Source organism: Synchiropus splendidus, chromosome 3, assembly GCF_027744825.2.
Source record: "Synchiropus splendidus isolate RoL2022-P1 chromosome 3, RoL_Sspl_1.0, whole genome shotgun sequence".
NCBI classification, from domain to species: Eukaryota; Metazoa; Chordata; class Actinopteri; order Syngnathiformes; family Callionymidae; genus Synchiropus; species Synchiropus splendidus.
In genome coordinates this window covers 18,736,205-18,751,288 of record NC_071336.1, presented here as the reverse complement: position 1 = coordinate 18,751,288, position 15,084 = coordinate 18,736,205, and the positions used below count along the sequence as shown (strand labels likewise).

At 41.8% G+C, this 15,084-nt stretch overlaps 2 protein-coding genes across 2 annotated transcripts; both read left to right on the top strand.

Annotated features, from left to right (window-relative positions):
• The first annotated feature begins 1,691 nt into the window (after nucleotides 1-1,691).
• agtr1b (angiotensin II receptor, type 1b) lies at nucleotides 1,692-8,869 on the top strand. Its single transcript, XM_053860923.1, has 2 exons — nucleotides 1,692-1,988; nucleotides 6,612-8,869. Exon 2 carries the CDS (start codon nucleotides 6,711-6,713, stop codon nucleotides 7,791-7,793), a length of 1,083 nt encoding a protein of 360 aa, XP_053716898.1. The 5' UTR covers nucleotides 1,692-1,988; nucleotides 6,612-6,710; the 3' UTR covers nucleotides 7,794-8,869.
• A 481-nt stretch (nucleotides 8,870-9,350) lies between these two features.
• cpb1 (carboxypeptidase B1 (tissue)) lies at nucleotides 9,351-14,431 on the top strand. The gene is made up of 11 exons (XM_053860922.1): nucleotides 9,351-9,440; nucleotides 9,673-9,748; nucleotides 10,005-10,129; nucleotides 10,192-10,291; nucleotides 10,362-10,463; nucleotides 10,757-10,861; nucleotides 10,937-11,047; nucleotides 11,134-11,224; nucleotides 11,653-11,855; nucleotides 13,260-13,344; nucleotides 14,050-14,431. Exons 1-11 carry the CDS (start codon nucleotides 9,376-9,378, stop codon nucleotides 14,235-14,237), a joined length of 1,251 nt encoding a protein of 416 aa, XP_053716897.1. The 5' UTR covers nucleotides 9,351-9,375; the 3' UTR covers nucleotides 14,238-14,431.
• The last annotated feature ends 653 nt before the right edge of the window (nucleotides 14,432-15,084 follow it).

Below are 15,084 nucleotides of genomic sequence, written 5' to 3'. Positions count from 1 at the left end.
TCTGCATTCCTATCAATATATATTTGATACATGGTATTGAATTTTCTGGGTGGAACAATACAAGATCAAAACAAAGCCCACTGAACGTCAAGCCTCAGTGTGTTTTCGACCATTTCTTTCCTAGGTAGCATGATAAAAAGTGTTTTTTTTTCTTCTCCAAATCCAGATAGCCAGGTGATTTCACCCACAGCTGTTCCAAAACAGATGGCACAGTATCCTAGGGACAACATTGCACCCTTTCCGAGAAAACTCTTCAATGACGCGCAGACAATCTCCAGCATCAATCACGAAAACAATTGACAGATGATTGAAAGCTGAATCACACAGGAAAAGTGGGAATATCCTCAGGAAGCTATACAATTGAAAGGAAAGCCAACTGTATTGCCCCTAAGAGAGCACACCAATACACCCAGGTCTGAGTCAAGGGCGAGCTATTAATACAGAGTGGTGACAACTCTAATCACAATCAGAGTCTAGTCATTCCTCTCATGCTGGGCTGAGGACAAGGATGAGAGACAAGCATTAGCTGGTGAAGAGCAGTGGCCACAGAAAAGTGAGCCTCCAAGTGTATGATCACATTCATGTGTGACTGCTTTAGAGAGGCTCACAATGTTGGGCAACAGGCGGAGAATCTGTGAGAATCAAACCAATCCAGTGGACAGCTTGGCAGCAGATAGTGAGAGTTCAACACTATTAATAGTGAGCCTTATGAGCAAGCTATGAATATGAGTTGTCGGCATATGAAAAATATGACAACAAGACACGCACACGTCATGTATTCATGTTTCATAGGTGCATTTCGTTGACTTTTACACATTCCCAAGCCACTCACCCTAAACCTAACCATCCAAAACAAATGACTAAACGTAACCAGGACTCTGAACCAAGCTTTCATACTCATATTAGGCTTCACCTTGTGGGACCGACAAAAGGTCCCCACAAGGAGGTGTGTATCCCACCAGTATAACTATACAAGTTTGCACACACACACAGGTATGTTGCACCATCTTTGTCGTGTTCGTTCATTGACCTAATGCTGTCACCCGCCTCTCAACCTAAACCATCCAAAACACATGGCTAACCTTAGCCAGGACTCTGAACCAAACTTAAACCTAATGACCCAGTTATTTTGAAGTCCACCTTGTGGGGTCAGGCAAAATGGCCCAACAAAGACCTAAGTACCCCTTTAGGGGGTGTTTTACCTACAGAAAAGACATAAGAAGTTTTGTTTTTTTGTATTGTTTCAGTGTTTTGTTTGTTTTTGTTTTTAAGAATAAATTCTTTCTCCCAAGGAACCCATTTTTCATGATTTGTGACTTCAAGGAACCTTAAAGTTACTTATTGAAACGTATGTATTCCATGTAATATTTAACTCATGCTCATGTATTGAGGTACCAGTCTGTAATCATTTAAAGTACTGTACATTTCTTTTCGAAAAACATCACATCAACAGTCCAGACTCACTTAAGTAGAAGTAAAAATAAATTTACATTATTCAATGTTATTCAACAATGAATAAATCTTCACCAAACTGCTCATTAAATGTGAAGTTAAAACTTGGGCAAACACTGTCAAAGCCCGTTGTTTTGGTCTAAAAAGAGTATATAGTGTTGAGAATAACCTTGACTGTCTGCTATTTGGGCTTGGAAAATATGCCATATAAATAAAGGGAAAGGAACGGGAAACGAAGAGGAAGGAGAGAAGGGGAGGATAGGTATTGTGTAAGATTGTTTGTGTGTCACCGGAGAGAGATGGTCCAGGACAATACGTGGCTGACGGGCTCTAACTCCAATATAATTCATTCATCTTTGTGTGTGTGTGTGTGAGGGAGAGAGGAAGAGGGAGAGAGAGAGAGTAGGGGGTGTCAAAGAGTGTTCCTGCTCGTCTCGCTCTACAAGTTAAATCAGAAGCAGCAACTGGGACTCCGTGGCCGTTTCAATCTCAGCTTGTCCTGAAAGCATCAGCCGCCTCCCTGTTCAGCGCCACAGGTAAGACCTCACATTACCACCTACTTGTGGTTGCTCAATAACTTTTCTTACAAAGTTGACTTAAAACTGTGACATGTGCTGACGGGTTATTTCAGTGTCTTCACACCTCGTGCTTTGGCTTTTGCTGCACATGGACACTGAACAAGCAGAATTCTCAAAAATGAAAGACAACTTGTAAATACAGAAATACATCTGTTTGAGTTGTTCATGTACACCCAAGTACAGAAAATCTCAATGTTAAAGATAACCTCAGGCGAAACTTTGAGTGGCGGATCATGTCCATCAACTTTCAGAGAGAAAGAAAGAGGCAGCACGTGCTATAGTCTTGTCAAACAGGCAAAGGTCAACACATTATCACATTTTAAGAAATAGAGGCAGTAGCTAGACTTCGTCACCGGCACTGTTACAAAACTACTTGGACTCAATCCGGTCAACTCCAACTCACATGGTTAATAGGAAGAGTGTATTGCTATCTCTTGAAGTTCCGCACCAGTGAAGAGGCAGTCATGGGTTTAACAATGAAAAAGTTTTCTAACCTCATGAGGAATAGACTGAGCCGACCACACACACAACTTAATGCTAACACGCACTATTTTATTATTATTTATGTTTCCTCCAATGCCAATATGTTTGAAAACACAACACATTGCTATAGATGGCCTAAAGATAGATAGCGAGAGATACATATAGTCAACTCTTCAAATGGTTTGCCATCATTTTAAAGCAATGAAATGCTCTTTGTTTGATTTTTCTCCTGGAGGATTATAAAGAATAACCCTGACACCTGCTAGTAACCTGTGTGGGCCTAGAGTAGAGAACAGGAAGACTTTCCAGACTGAGTTTGCTCTCCAAAGGTGAACGAGTGACGGGAAAGTGCAGCTTTGTAAACAGAAAAAAAGCAGACATGGTCTCTTAAGCTCATATTTCCATTAGCTGCACTCAGAAGTCAGGTCTTCTTCGAGTTCATGGACACTCACGGAAGCACAGAGTGGAAATCTGTTGCTTCTCTCTGCAAGCAAGAGCTAATCGAACCATTTATATAAATATCAATGTCAAAGTTAATAGTGACGTTTCTTTGGCCATATATTTCAAAAAGGTCTTGGTTGTACTACTCTATATTGCTTACACTATGTTTCAGGAAAGCAAGCTAATTAGCTTTTTTTCTGCACGGTAAATCACAAAAAAGGTCAAAAAGAATGGAAAACATTAAATTTTATATAGGACATAAACCATACAGTTTGTAACCAAATAAATAGTTCTCTTTATTCTCTTCACTCATGTTGGTCTTAACCAAAGGCATTTCATATCTGTGTATGTTTGCATCTGGCATGTTTATTGATTTTGGCCCGTGAGGATGTGTTTGACTCCCTAAAAATGTATATATCTGACCAATAAACAAGTCGCACTCCAAAAATATACTATTCATCTACTGCCTGTGTCACATTCACAAACCGTTCATTCATTTATCCCCCATCCATCCGTTCATACAACCTCACTGAAAAGTGAAGTCTCTGTGTTTTAGACTGCTTTTCATATTGGAAATGAATAAGTCGATACAAAGTTGTCTTTATTGAGACAAACAAGAAGCTAAGAAGCTAATGTGCTGGCACTGTCAGACTTATGGTTGCGCTGGTGTTCATTATCTTCTCAATGGTGAAAATCTGTTTTTCAATGTTGCTTTATAGCAGAGCTGTGTCTTCTTGCTTTGGTGATGACGTCTGCATCACAGAGACCATGCGTAACACTCACCCACTCCAGTGAGTCAACTGCAGGGGCTTGGGCACTCATCGAGTACATTTTTTTAAGGATTTGGCTCAGAGGTGAAACATAGCTGAATGACCAATAGATAATGCTCACGATACCATTGTTAGGAACTGATTTCAGTAGATTGTGCCAATGTGATCTATTAGAGACCTCACTACTGGGAAAAACAGTTGCACTGTCTATCTATTGATGGAACCAGGGTTAGGTTGGAGGTGTAGAAAAAAAACCTGGATCTGGAATGATTGCTTGCTTTAAACCATTCATTTTAATAAAGTGAAGTTTTCAGAGCTTCAACACAGCGCATTGAGGGACTTATTTCACAAGCAGTGTTTGAACAGACAACGATCATTAAAAGCAACTAAACAATATGTTGCATACAACCAAAAGGTCAAATACGAGTTAAAAAACAACCATCAAAATGAAGGGCAAACTAATGCTGAAGTCATGGGGGAAGATGGTGTGCTAACAGGGTGATGAACTTAGAGTCACGATGGGTCAGAATAAATCATTAACTCCATCAAGCCGACATGATGCAGTCTCTGTCCTCATGAAGCTCAGCAGCAGAGTGGTCAAACAGAACACTGGCTGCCTGAAATACCTCTGTTGATATGAACAGAACTTTGTTGTCACTTTAAGCCCAATTAGATTCGGCCAGGCCCCTTGCTTCAACTTCAAGTCTTCTGTGGCACATACCTCAGAATGGGATTATTAGTGAAATGTTTCCATTGCCCTTCTGGGGCCATCTGCAAGCAATGGCCCCAAACTTCCCCTGCTTCTTGATTTTATCATCCACTGCTGCGTTTACAGTCCATTGTCTAAAGAGCCAAGGAGGATGCAGCTTGCTCATTGACCTTGTGAAGTAGGTGTTTACCTTCCTGTCTATGGTCACCCAGGGGTTTATGGCTGTCATTCAGCAATGTGCCATCTTGCTCCAAACAGTAGCCTGCTGGACACCGCATCACCAAATCACCTACTTAACAGTATCCACCGCATTTACGATGCACACGCTTTCATATAGCGCCAGTCATAACGTTCAGTTTATGCCCACGCAACCCACATGTGCTGAAGCCCTTCATGGAAAAGTACTGATTCTGGTTCCAACCTTCCAACATCTAGAATTAAATTTCCCCTCCACTTCCATTTGTGGGCATCTAATGCATCAGCACATTGTCAGTTTTGTCTCAGTGAAATTCGAACCTGACTTTGTCACGCTCATCTCCAGAAGAACAGATAATCCAGGAGGTGATGTTTGGGTTGGTGGGTTTACCTTACTTGCACCAGTGTGTCTTTGCAGGAAACCCTCCGAGACATTTAATCGCCTGTTGGGCTTGGCACCCACATGTCTTCCACACTCGCATATTCCCCACATCTGCAACCGATATGGCTTGTTGCTTTAGACCACAAAGGTTTGCTTCTGTGGAAAATGAGAAGCCTCACTTTGAGATAGAGTAGGTCGCAGGCTTATATATGCGTTACGCCAACCAGAGATGCATAGGAATTCAGCCAAACATTTCCAACAAAACCAATAACAGAATAATAATGACACAAATTCACATACATCATATATGAAAAATACCATTGGGGTTACATTCTGGAACTACACTTCATGTGATCTTTCCAGAATTGAAGTAACTGCTACTCATAGCTGCAGAATGCTGCTGTATTAAAAACCCACAATATCTCTTTCTTCCAAATAAGTGTCATCATAAAGAAAGATAAATGGCTAGAACGCTTAAGAAACAGAAAAAAAAACACAAGTAAGCCATTTATCTGAGAACGGAACCGACGATAGAAGCGATAGACATTACTATATTCTTATATCGTAGCTTTTTTTTTATGTTTGGTTCAAACAAAGCGCACGGACGAAGACAAATTGGCTCTGGTGGGCTGAAGTATTCATTTGAGTTTTAGAGCGCCATCTTGTGTTCAGGATACAGAATCGCAAGTCACTTTCCGATCATATTAGTACCTGCAGTATCGACAACGACAGTACTTGCTCGTTTCAAATGTGATCATTCAAAAGTTTCACTACTATAAAAGCAAAATCGCTTTCCAAATTGCCAGAAACCGAGGGGATGAGTTATAGTGTTGATCACACACACTGATGGTTTCAAAGCCATGAAAAGACAATTAAATTGAAAGGGAAAATTAGTCTGTTTCTTTTTTTTTTTTTTTTATTCCATTTCGCATTCTGTTGATCCAAATAAACAAGGAAAAGTTGCCTCCGGCAATTTTTCCGCAGCACGCAGGTTTGATTTTCTCACAGAGCAAAGTTTCCGTGGGATCCCTGCTGTCCTGTTTGTTTAGGTGTGTGCTGATTAGAAGTTCTCATGCTGAGTACGATGCATCTGCACACCATGGGCTCCAAACGTGACATGTCTTCTACAGTGACTGGAGCTTCAACCCGCTCTCGCTCCTACCTCCGTGTTTAATGGCGTCATTACCAAACATTGCACTTTTTACTGCAATGTTCATTTACGCTGGTCGTAACAGCTCTGGCATAAATGCTCTTCCTTCCGGGTGCTTACAGTCCACCCAGATGGACCCGACATCAGCGCTCTACTCTTTTACTCTTTCCATTCATTAACCAGGGCTCCTTTAGAGAACGGCCGGAATAATTATTTCTGAAGACCATTTTTGCAATATTGAATAACACAGGACATCTGTTTTTCAAGAGCATCTTATTTGACTGAAATAACATTCAGACGGCTTTAATGTGCGGGCCTTTAATGAGCTGGTGTTGGGCGAGCACTTTCATGGCCGCTCGTGTGGATTAGCGTTTATGGGCCGTGCCGACGTAATGACGCTTCCCGAAGACTGACATTTGGCTTGTTTTGTGTGTGTCTGTCTCTTTTATAGGACTCACCAAGGCCCGTGCCCAAAGGCCCGCTTTGCCCGCGCCCCCCGCTGTCAGGGTCTCGTCTTCAAAGTACCAGGACCCGACGCTTGAAAGGCAAAATGCAGAACGTAACGACGGAAGCAGGGGACGGAATCAAACTGGCCTGCGGCATGTCTGGGAACCATGACTTCATCTTCACCCTGGTGCCTATTGTCTACGGCTGTAATTTCATCATTGGCATAGTTGGAAACAGTATGGTGGTCGCCGTCATCTACTGTTACATGAAGCTGAAGACAGTGGCTAACATATTCGTCCTCAATCTCGCCATGTCCGACCTCACCTTCCTCATAACGCTGCCCATGTGGGCTACTTTCACAGCCACGGGTTATTATTGGCCATTTGGGGGATTCCTCTGCAAGGCGAGCGCGGGGTTGATCATATTTAACCTCTACACCAGCATTTTTTTCCTCACAGCGCTCAGCATTGATCGCTACCTGGCAATTGTTCACCCTGTGCAGTCCCGTAGATTCCGCACCGTTGTGTACGCACGCATAACCTGTGTGGTCATCTGGCTTTTTGCATTCGTCCTGAGTGTGCCGACCGCAATGACCCGCGATGTCCACATCATCGAGAACAAAACCGTGTGCGCCATCCTCCACCCCACCATTCAAAGTCCCAGGATGAAGGAGCTGCTTCTGGCTTTGTCTTTGATGAAAAGCCTTCTGGGTTTCTTGGTGCCGTTCATCATCATCATCACCTGTTACTGTCTAATTGGTCGGGCGCTTCTGAGAGCGAGACATATTCAGAAAAGCTCCCGGTCAAGGGACGACGAGGTGTTGCGCATGCTAGCAGCAGCTGTTTTGGCCTTCTTCCTGTGCTGGGCGCCCCATCAGGTGTTCAACCTCATGCAGACTCTGACACAGCTGACACCCGGGGAGAACTGCCCGATCCTGGAAATCATCGACACGGCCATGCCCTTCACCATCTGCATCGCCTACTTCAACAGCTGCGTCAACCCCATCATATACGGCTTTGTGGGACGCAACTTTCGGAAAAACCTACTGCGCTTGTTGCGCTGCTCGCCCAGCGGCGCTCCTGGGCCACACCCCAGCATCAGTTCCAAAATGAGCACCTTGTCATTCCACACCACCGAGGCCCTGAGTCTTACAACCAAAAATAAAAACTCATCTGAAGTCAAGTGAGAAAATTGTAGCACGTTTTGGTGAAGGGGCCAAAGAAGGAGGGAGGTCACGTTATTTAAAAACCCCAACTGAATTAACAAGCACTGAACCATGCCGATGTTTATGTCAAGCTGAATATTCTTGAATACCTCTACACAAAGGTTGTGTTGGAGTGCAGGTTTTGTACACAAAATTGCTGAAAACACACAAAAGCAATCAGAGCTGATGTGTTACTTCCATCTACTGAGTTTGGTGAGTGAGCTACAGTTTGTCCTCGAACTCCAGATTCCAGTTGCCAGAACACCGGCCCACACCAACCTCTCTGTATGTTAGTCTGATCTGTAATGTACAGCTACAATATAAAGTCAAAACTTATTTTGGTTGTAGCATGGAGAACAGAATCACATAGATGTTGCTTGTTTGTTGTTCTAAGCAGTAAACAAAGATGCTAAAAAAATAAGTCAACAATATTGTGCCATGTACTATTGTGCTAGTGAGAGTAAAGAGGTTTGGTTACTGATGTTGACAGAGCTAACACACACAACAACCACCAACAAAACAGAGTCTTCGATCTATATATTTCAGATATGTGTCAAATATGAACCAAGCCTGGATGTGTAAGTGTAATGTTACACCCTCTGCATTGCATGTAATTATCATGTCTATAGTGGCTAAGATTGTAAATGTGAGTCTCTCAACATGGTGAGGATCCAGAAATCTGTCCTGTAATTTATGTACCGTGTGCATGCGCTGCAGGATTTAGCCGCAAATGCGCCTTGAGGACACCAAGCAGTAATACATCGTCCAGTGATGACCATTTTGTGAGCTCAGCAGCTCTTTCATCATTCCAAACAGTGATCAAATGCACAGCAACGACGCCAAAGCTAGAGAGAAATAAGTACACCAGGCATGTCTTGCTAGTAGCTTTGAAACAACTGGAAACAACTTGGTGAACATTCATATCGGCCATAAACATAACCTAACACTGTGGTATTGTCAGTGGCAACATTATCTAAAATGTGTTTGGGAGGCATGTGAGGCGCTTGTTTATTTGACACTTGTATTTAAACACGTTGATGTATATTTTTGTTTTTATTTTTTGTACGTTTCAGTGTTCAGATTGTGAAAATATCATGTTATGAATTAAATGTTTGAAAATCACAAGCATCGCATGGTACTTCTTATTCTCGCAATGGAACAGTGTGAGAAAACTAAAACACTTTCAGATTGCATTCAATGAAATTTCAAGATGCTGCATAGAAACTGAACTCTAGAATAGGCTGCAAACAACTGAAATTTGTGTAGACAGGAAATGGAGCGTATTGTTGTATGCTACGAAACATGAGCGTGGAATTATTTCTTTAAACTTGTTTTTATCTCACTTGAAACACCAAGGTCAGTCTCTGGATAAACTTGTATTTGCAGAGGTATTAATTATTGACTTGTCATCTTTAGACCTCACGTGGAACATGAAACACCTGATGTGGCTTTTTTTGGGATGGAATATTGATATCACTCTGTATCACTGACTGCGATTGGACAGTAGGCTGTGGATCAGGGGTTATAAGTGTGGTCCTGAAGTGACAGCAGTTTCACTGCCAACATGAAGGTTCTCCTGCTTTTGGGATTGGTGGCTGTTGCCCTGGCTGACGTCACTCGCTTTGAGGGGTACAGTTTTAATTTGATCAAATTTTATAAAGTGATGTTAGATTTTGATTTTGCACTCCGTGCTTGTGGTCGTAAAGAATTATGTTTCCACAACTCTTACTGACTAACTACTGATCAGCTTTATTACTGAGCATAATTCAAAAATGTAAACACACAACTTACTCAAAGCGGGAAAGGCAATGAATATTTTGAATTATGTTAAATAAAACAATGTACATTTTCACTCTTCAAGCGAGAAGGTCTTCCGCCTGAAGCCTGTGCTTGATGAACATGTGACCCTCATTAAGGACTTGGCTGACAGCATCGAGGTACGCACTGAATAATCCAGCGATGGAAAATATTATTAGCTGCTTAAACCTATTTTCTTTTCTTTAGGAGGATACTAATTTAAAACATGCCACTTAATTATTGTATTTAAATTTTCAGTCAAACATAAGCAATAATGATGTACAAATTGATGTGTTTGTTTTTTTCTAACGATATGACCAAATTGAAGAAATATAACAATATCTAACGCGGTATTCAATGCCGTGTTCAAACGTGGGATTGTGGCGCCCCCTGCAGGTCGATTTCTGGAGGCCCGAGAGTGCTGAGATGGTGACTATCGATATTGACGTGGACATCCACGTTCCCGCCATGTACCTGGACATGGTCTACACCATCCTGCAGCAGAGCGATATGGAGCACGAGTAAGAGCAGACATTCTGGATAGTTAGAGGTGTCTATAGTCACCAGCACGGATCATCTCCAGGGTCCTGATTGAGGATCTGCAGGCCTCCATTGAGCATCAGGCTGACAACGGTCCCACACCCAGGACTCACAGCTACACCAAGTACAACACCTGGGACAAAGTAGGAGTCCAAACATGTCAAAGATCTTTGCATCCAGCATTCTTTGAATGAACCTTGCGTTGCTTTTTAGGTCCAGTCATGGATCGACTCCATCTCTGCCTCCAACACCAATCTGATCAGCAAGCAGCTGATCGGACACACCTATGAGGGACGTCCCATGAATCTTCTCAAGGTGAGGGGCGCTGGGATTTGTGGAGGTACATAACACAAAATATTTTATATTGTGCAGCATTAGTTGTTGTTGTTGTTTTTTTATCTTTGAGGGAAAACCTGTTAGTTTCCATAGATCTGATTGATTTAAAATGTATATATATATATATATATATATATATATATATATATATATATATATATATATACCTATTGGTGCATCAATTTAAAAGCACACGTTCAATACCGTTGTCATGACACCCCCAATGAAAAATGAGTGTTCATATCAAAACCATTTTCATTTCTGCACCAAAGCTCGGTAAGAAGTCCAGCTCCACCAAGCCCGCCATCTTCATGGACTGTGGTATCCACGCCAGAGAATGGATCTCTCCTGCTTTCTGCCAGTGGTTCGTCAAAGAGGTGACGGCCTCAAACATCTGATCCTGTAGTTCAGGAATCAATCGGAACTGACAGGTTCTCCTCACTCTGCTTCAGGCTCTGTCCACCTACGGCTCCAACTCCGACATGACCAGCCTGCTCAACCAGATGGACGTCTATGTTCTGCCCATCTTCAACATTGACGGCTACGACTACACCCACAAGAGCGTGCGTAACTCACTGACGTCCACTCGGCTGTTAATCTTGCATTGCTTTTGCTTGACATGTTTGTCTTGTCCACTTGGGGACTACAGAACAGGATGTGGAGGAAAACTCGTTCCAGGAGATCTGGATCCAGCTGCATTGGAGCTGATCCCAACAGGAACTGGAACGCCGGCTGGTGCAGTAAGTGTTACCATATGGATTATATCTTAATGTGGCACGGCAGGACATGCAGTGGTGTGTGTGTTGTGTGTGTGACGATATATATATATATATATATATATATATATATATATATATATATATATATATATATATATATCTTGCATTGCTATATATATATATATATATATATATATATTAAAAAGCCCAACGGGGAAAGAGGAGGAGAGTAAGTTGAGTGATTATGAAAAACATGAAACATAGTTAAGTTGGAAAATAAAATAAAAAATAAACACTGACCTACTGATCAAACTCGATCTAAAATTAAGATGAGTGAAGGAAATTTCTCCTTCAACCACAGTTAATCAGACCGTGCTGCCACATTTCCGACGAATTCTACCTTGGTTTACATCGCATCATCTTCATCCAGCCTCTCATCTTCCTATCAGGCATGGGCGCCTCCAGCAACCCCTGCAGCGACACCTTCTGCGGATACTCACCCGAGTCTGAGATTGAGGTCAAGAACGTGGCCAATTTCATCCGCAAGAACAAGTCCAGCATCAAGGCCTACCTCACCATCCATTCCTACTCCCAGCTGCTGCTCTTCCCCTACTCCTACACCTATGAGCTGGCTGCTCACCACAGCGAGCTGGTCAGTAACCACCCATCATGCAGGGTTAAAAATAAAAAGACGATACACGGTAAACAGGGTGCCGGCAGCAGAATGGCTGTGCAGGTGCTGATGTATGTAGGATATTTTCATTCAAGAGATTTAATCAGAAGCTCGCAGAGATTGGCTCTCAGAAAGGTCGTAAATCACCTTTTGACAGCTTAATGAGTAATATAATAATAACTTAAATAGCTTTAATCCCTACAGACGCCAGTGATGATCTATTTGTGATACTTAGGGGGATTAGTATCTGGCTTGGGAACATATCAAGAAGGGAGAGTCATGAGAATTTCCAACTAAAACAAGAGACCTCAAACAGATGAGTAGTTTACGAGGATGATGATGATGGTGGTGGGCATCGAGGGTGGCATAATTCAGTTCATATACACATGAAATGACATGGATAACACCAGCAGTGTTGTGAGGAAAGATGGATTTGAAGTCTCAACTTTTAACCCGAGTGTTGGTGCCTCCGAGTAATGGCATCAATCTGCATCTGTCAAAACATGGCGAGGTAATGGGATCCGACATCAGACGCAACTTTGATCATTTTAAGATCAAACACAAGATTGCAGATCATTTTGGAAATATATGAGGAAATAATGACAACGTGAAATATGACAAGAACGTATGCGTTGTGGAGTTCCTAAGTGAGAACTCAGCCTGGTCCCAAAATGACTGTTATCTAAAGGCCACACTTAACTGCTGCAGAATCATTTACTCCCCACCCGTCTGCCTCATTCTCATGGCTCTTTGACTTCTCACCGGGGCGTCCGAGGGTGCTGCGGTTAACACTCACACCCAAGCTCCATCTTTCACACTCTCGCTGAGGCAGATCACGCATTTCTGACTCCTCACTTACAATTAAATCTGTCTTCTGACACTCTGAGCAGAACAAAAGAACTCTGGCTTTCTTGTCAAAACTTATCTTCCTGCTCAAAAACATCATTTCCTGCAGGGGCACTTCTCTCTGGCTTTTCATTTCCTTTTGGAATTACCTCAATATTTCCACTGGAATGCCCTCAGACAGACTGTGGTGTTGGCTCCCAGACCATTTTTTACATAGCTGGGGAAAAACAAATGCTGCAACACATGATTGGTGTATTGTATGAAATCAACTCCCACATCACACCTTGTTGAGAAAGGTGCTCTGAGTGGCAATCGGATTTTATTCAACGTATTTATATGTGCTGTGTCACCAAGAAAGTAAACAATAATCTGGTAGCTTCTCACACTTAAACTGCTAGAGCTGCGATTGTTATGTGACAAACTGCATTAATTGTATTGTGCATATTTTTAATACTTCAATATCTTTTTACACATCTTCGGAAATCAAATGTGTTTACCAGTTTTGTTTCCCTCTGATGTTTATTCTTCATATTCCAGATGAAGGTCGCCGTGGACGCCTCTAATGCTCTGCGTAGCCTGTACGGAACCCGCTACACCAGCGGACCTGGAGCAACCACCATCTGTAAGCACAGCATCATTTATGCAAAATGTATTCAAGCTACTACACAGTTATCAGTGAGGCTTTACAATGAAGTACGAGTTAATATATATGAATATAAGACAAATGAGCAGAAAAAAGGGGCATAGTGAGAAAGGTTCCTTAATCTCTCTTCTTCGCATGTAAATGCTAGTTTGCCTGTGTAGCACTTTTGGAAAAGTGATCTGAAAGGGTCTATATACATTTTTTATTATGATGGCAAATATGGGAACAGTGTACAGGGTATTAAAGTACATCCTGTATGTCGTGTATTACCATATCAACACAGACAAAGAAAATTATATCAACAAAGATTGAAGAAGACGAACGGTGACAGAAAGAACAAGGAACATAAAATGCTTCAATATAATTTTATATAACTTAAACATACATTTTTTTTAAATTGAAATAAAAGTCTCCTTAAACATCTGGATTTTTCAATTCAACTTCAGACAGCTGAACAGTTGAAGTGGACTCAGAGTCAGTGAACTGGCAGCCACCCTTATTAACAGATTTTTTTTTTTTTCATTCACAAACTACAAACGCAAATGATGCCAGAGACGTGAAATCTCCAACAATCAAAGGGTTTCTGCACCTCAAGCGCTCTGCTTCTTTGAAAATCTATTCAGAACACTGGTCATCCTCCTCCCTCCACACTGAATAATTCCCTCTCTTGTTACGTGCCGTCAGACCCTGCAGCCGGGGGCTCGGATGACTGGGCCTACGACCTGGGAGTGAAGTATTCCTACACCTTTGAGCTGCGTGACACTGGCCGTCACGGCTTCCTGCTGCCCGAGTCTCAGATCAAGCCCACATGCGAGGAGACCATGCTGGCCGTCAAGCACATCGCCAAGTACGTGCAGAACCACCTCTATTAAAGAGCCCAACTGCCAGGACCCCCACCAACTGAGCTCCTCCGCACCAGCCCCCGGCCCTGCCAACCTCTCAGCCATCTCCTGCCAGTAACCATGGTTACGGCCACCTCCTGCCATGTTTCCTTGCTGTGCTTGACAGAATGTCAAGATGAGTGCAAACAATAAAATCAATGATCCATCTCTAGGTGGCGAATCAATGTTGTATGTGCAGAGATGATGTCTGGTGCTGCTTTGTCATTTGCAGGGGAAACACAGTATAGAGCAACGATATATCATGTGTTGAAAAATGATACTTTACACATCATCACAACGGGAATCTTCAGCGATGCAAAAACAACATTTTTGTGCAAAGAATCTACAAATAATTTTTACTTTTCTTATATATTTAAATTTGGTTTTAAATCCATGATATATTCCAGCAACTTTAAATCCCCTTCAACTTTACATCCTAACACTACACTAGAACCTTCAAAAAAAAATGTTGTATGTTGTAACTAGCAAGGCTGATGTACCTTATACTTTTACCCATATTCAGCATTTAATGAATTAAAAAAAGATTATCTGATCTGAAAATATCAGCAATACTAAATTGCAAATTACCCCAGTGTAAAAAAATGTTTACTTTACATGCACGGACTTTTGTTCACATCATTTTTATTCATTATTCAAGAAGAAATATTAATTTCAACACAACTTTGAATATGTCTTTTTGCATTCTCAGCAGATACACATCCATAACAAATTACAGCTACAATATACATTAATCTAAGCAGTAATTTGAAAAATATTTCTATGAAATTACTGATTGGCGGCAGATATGTTTCTTCAGATATTTTGAGAAATTGTCTAG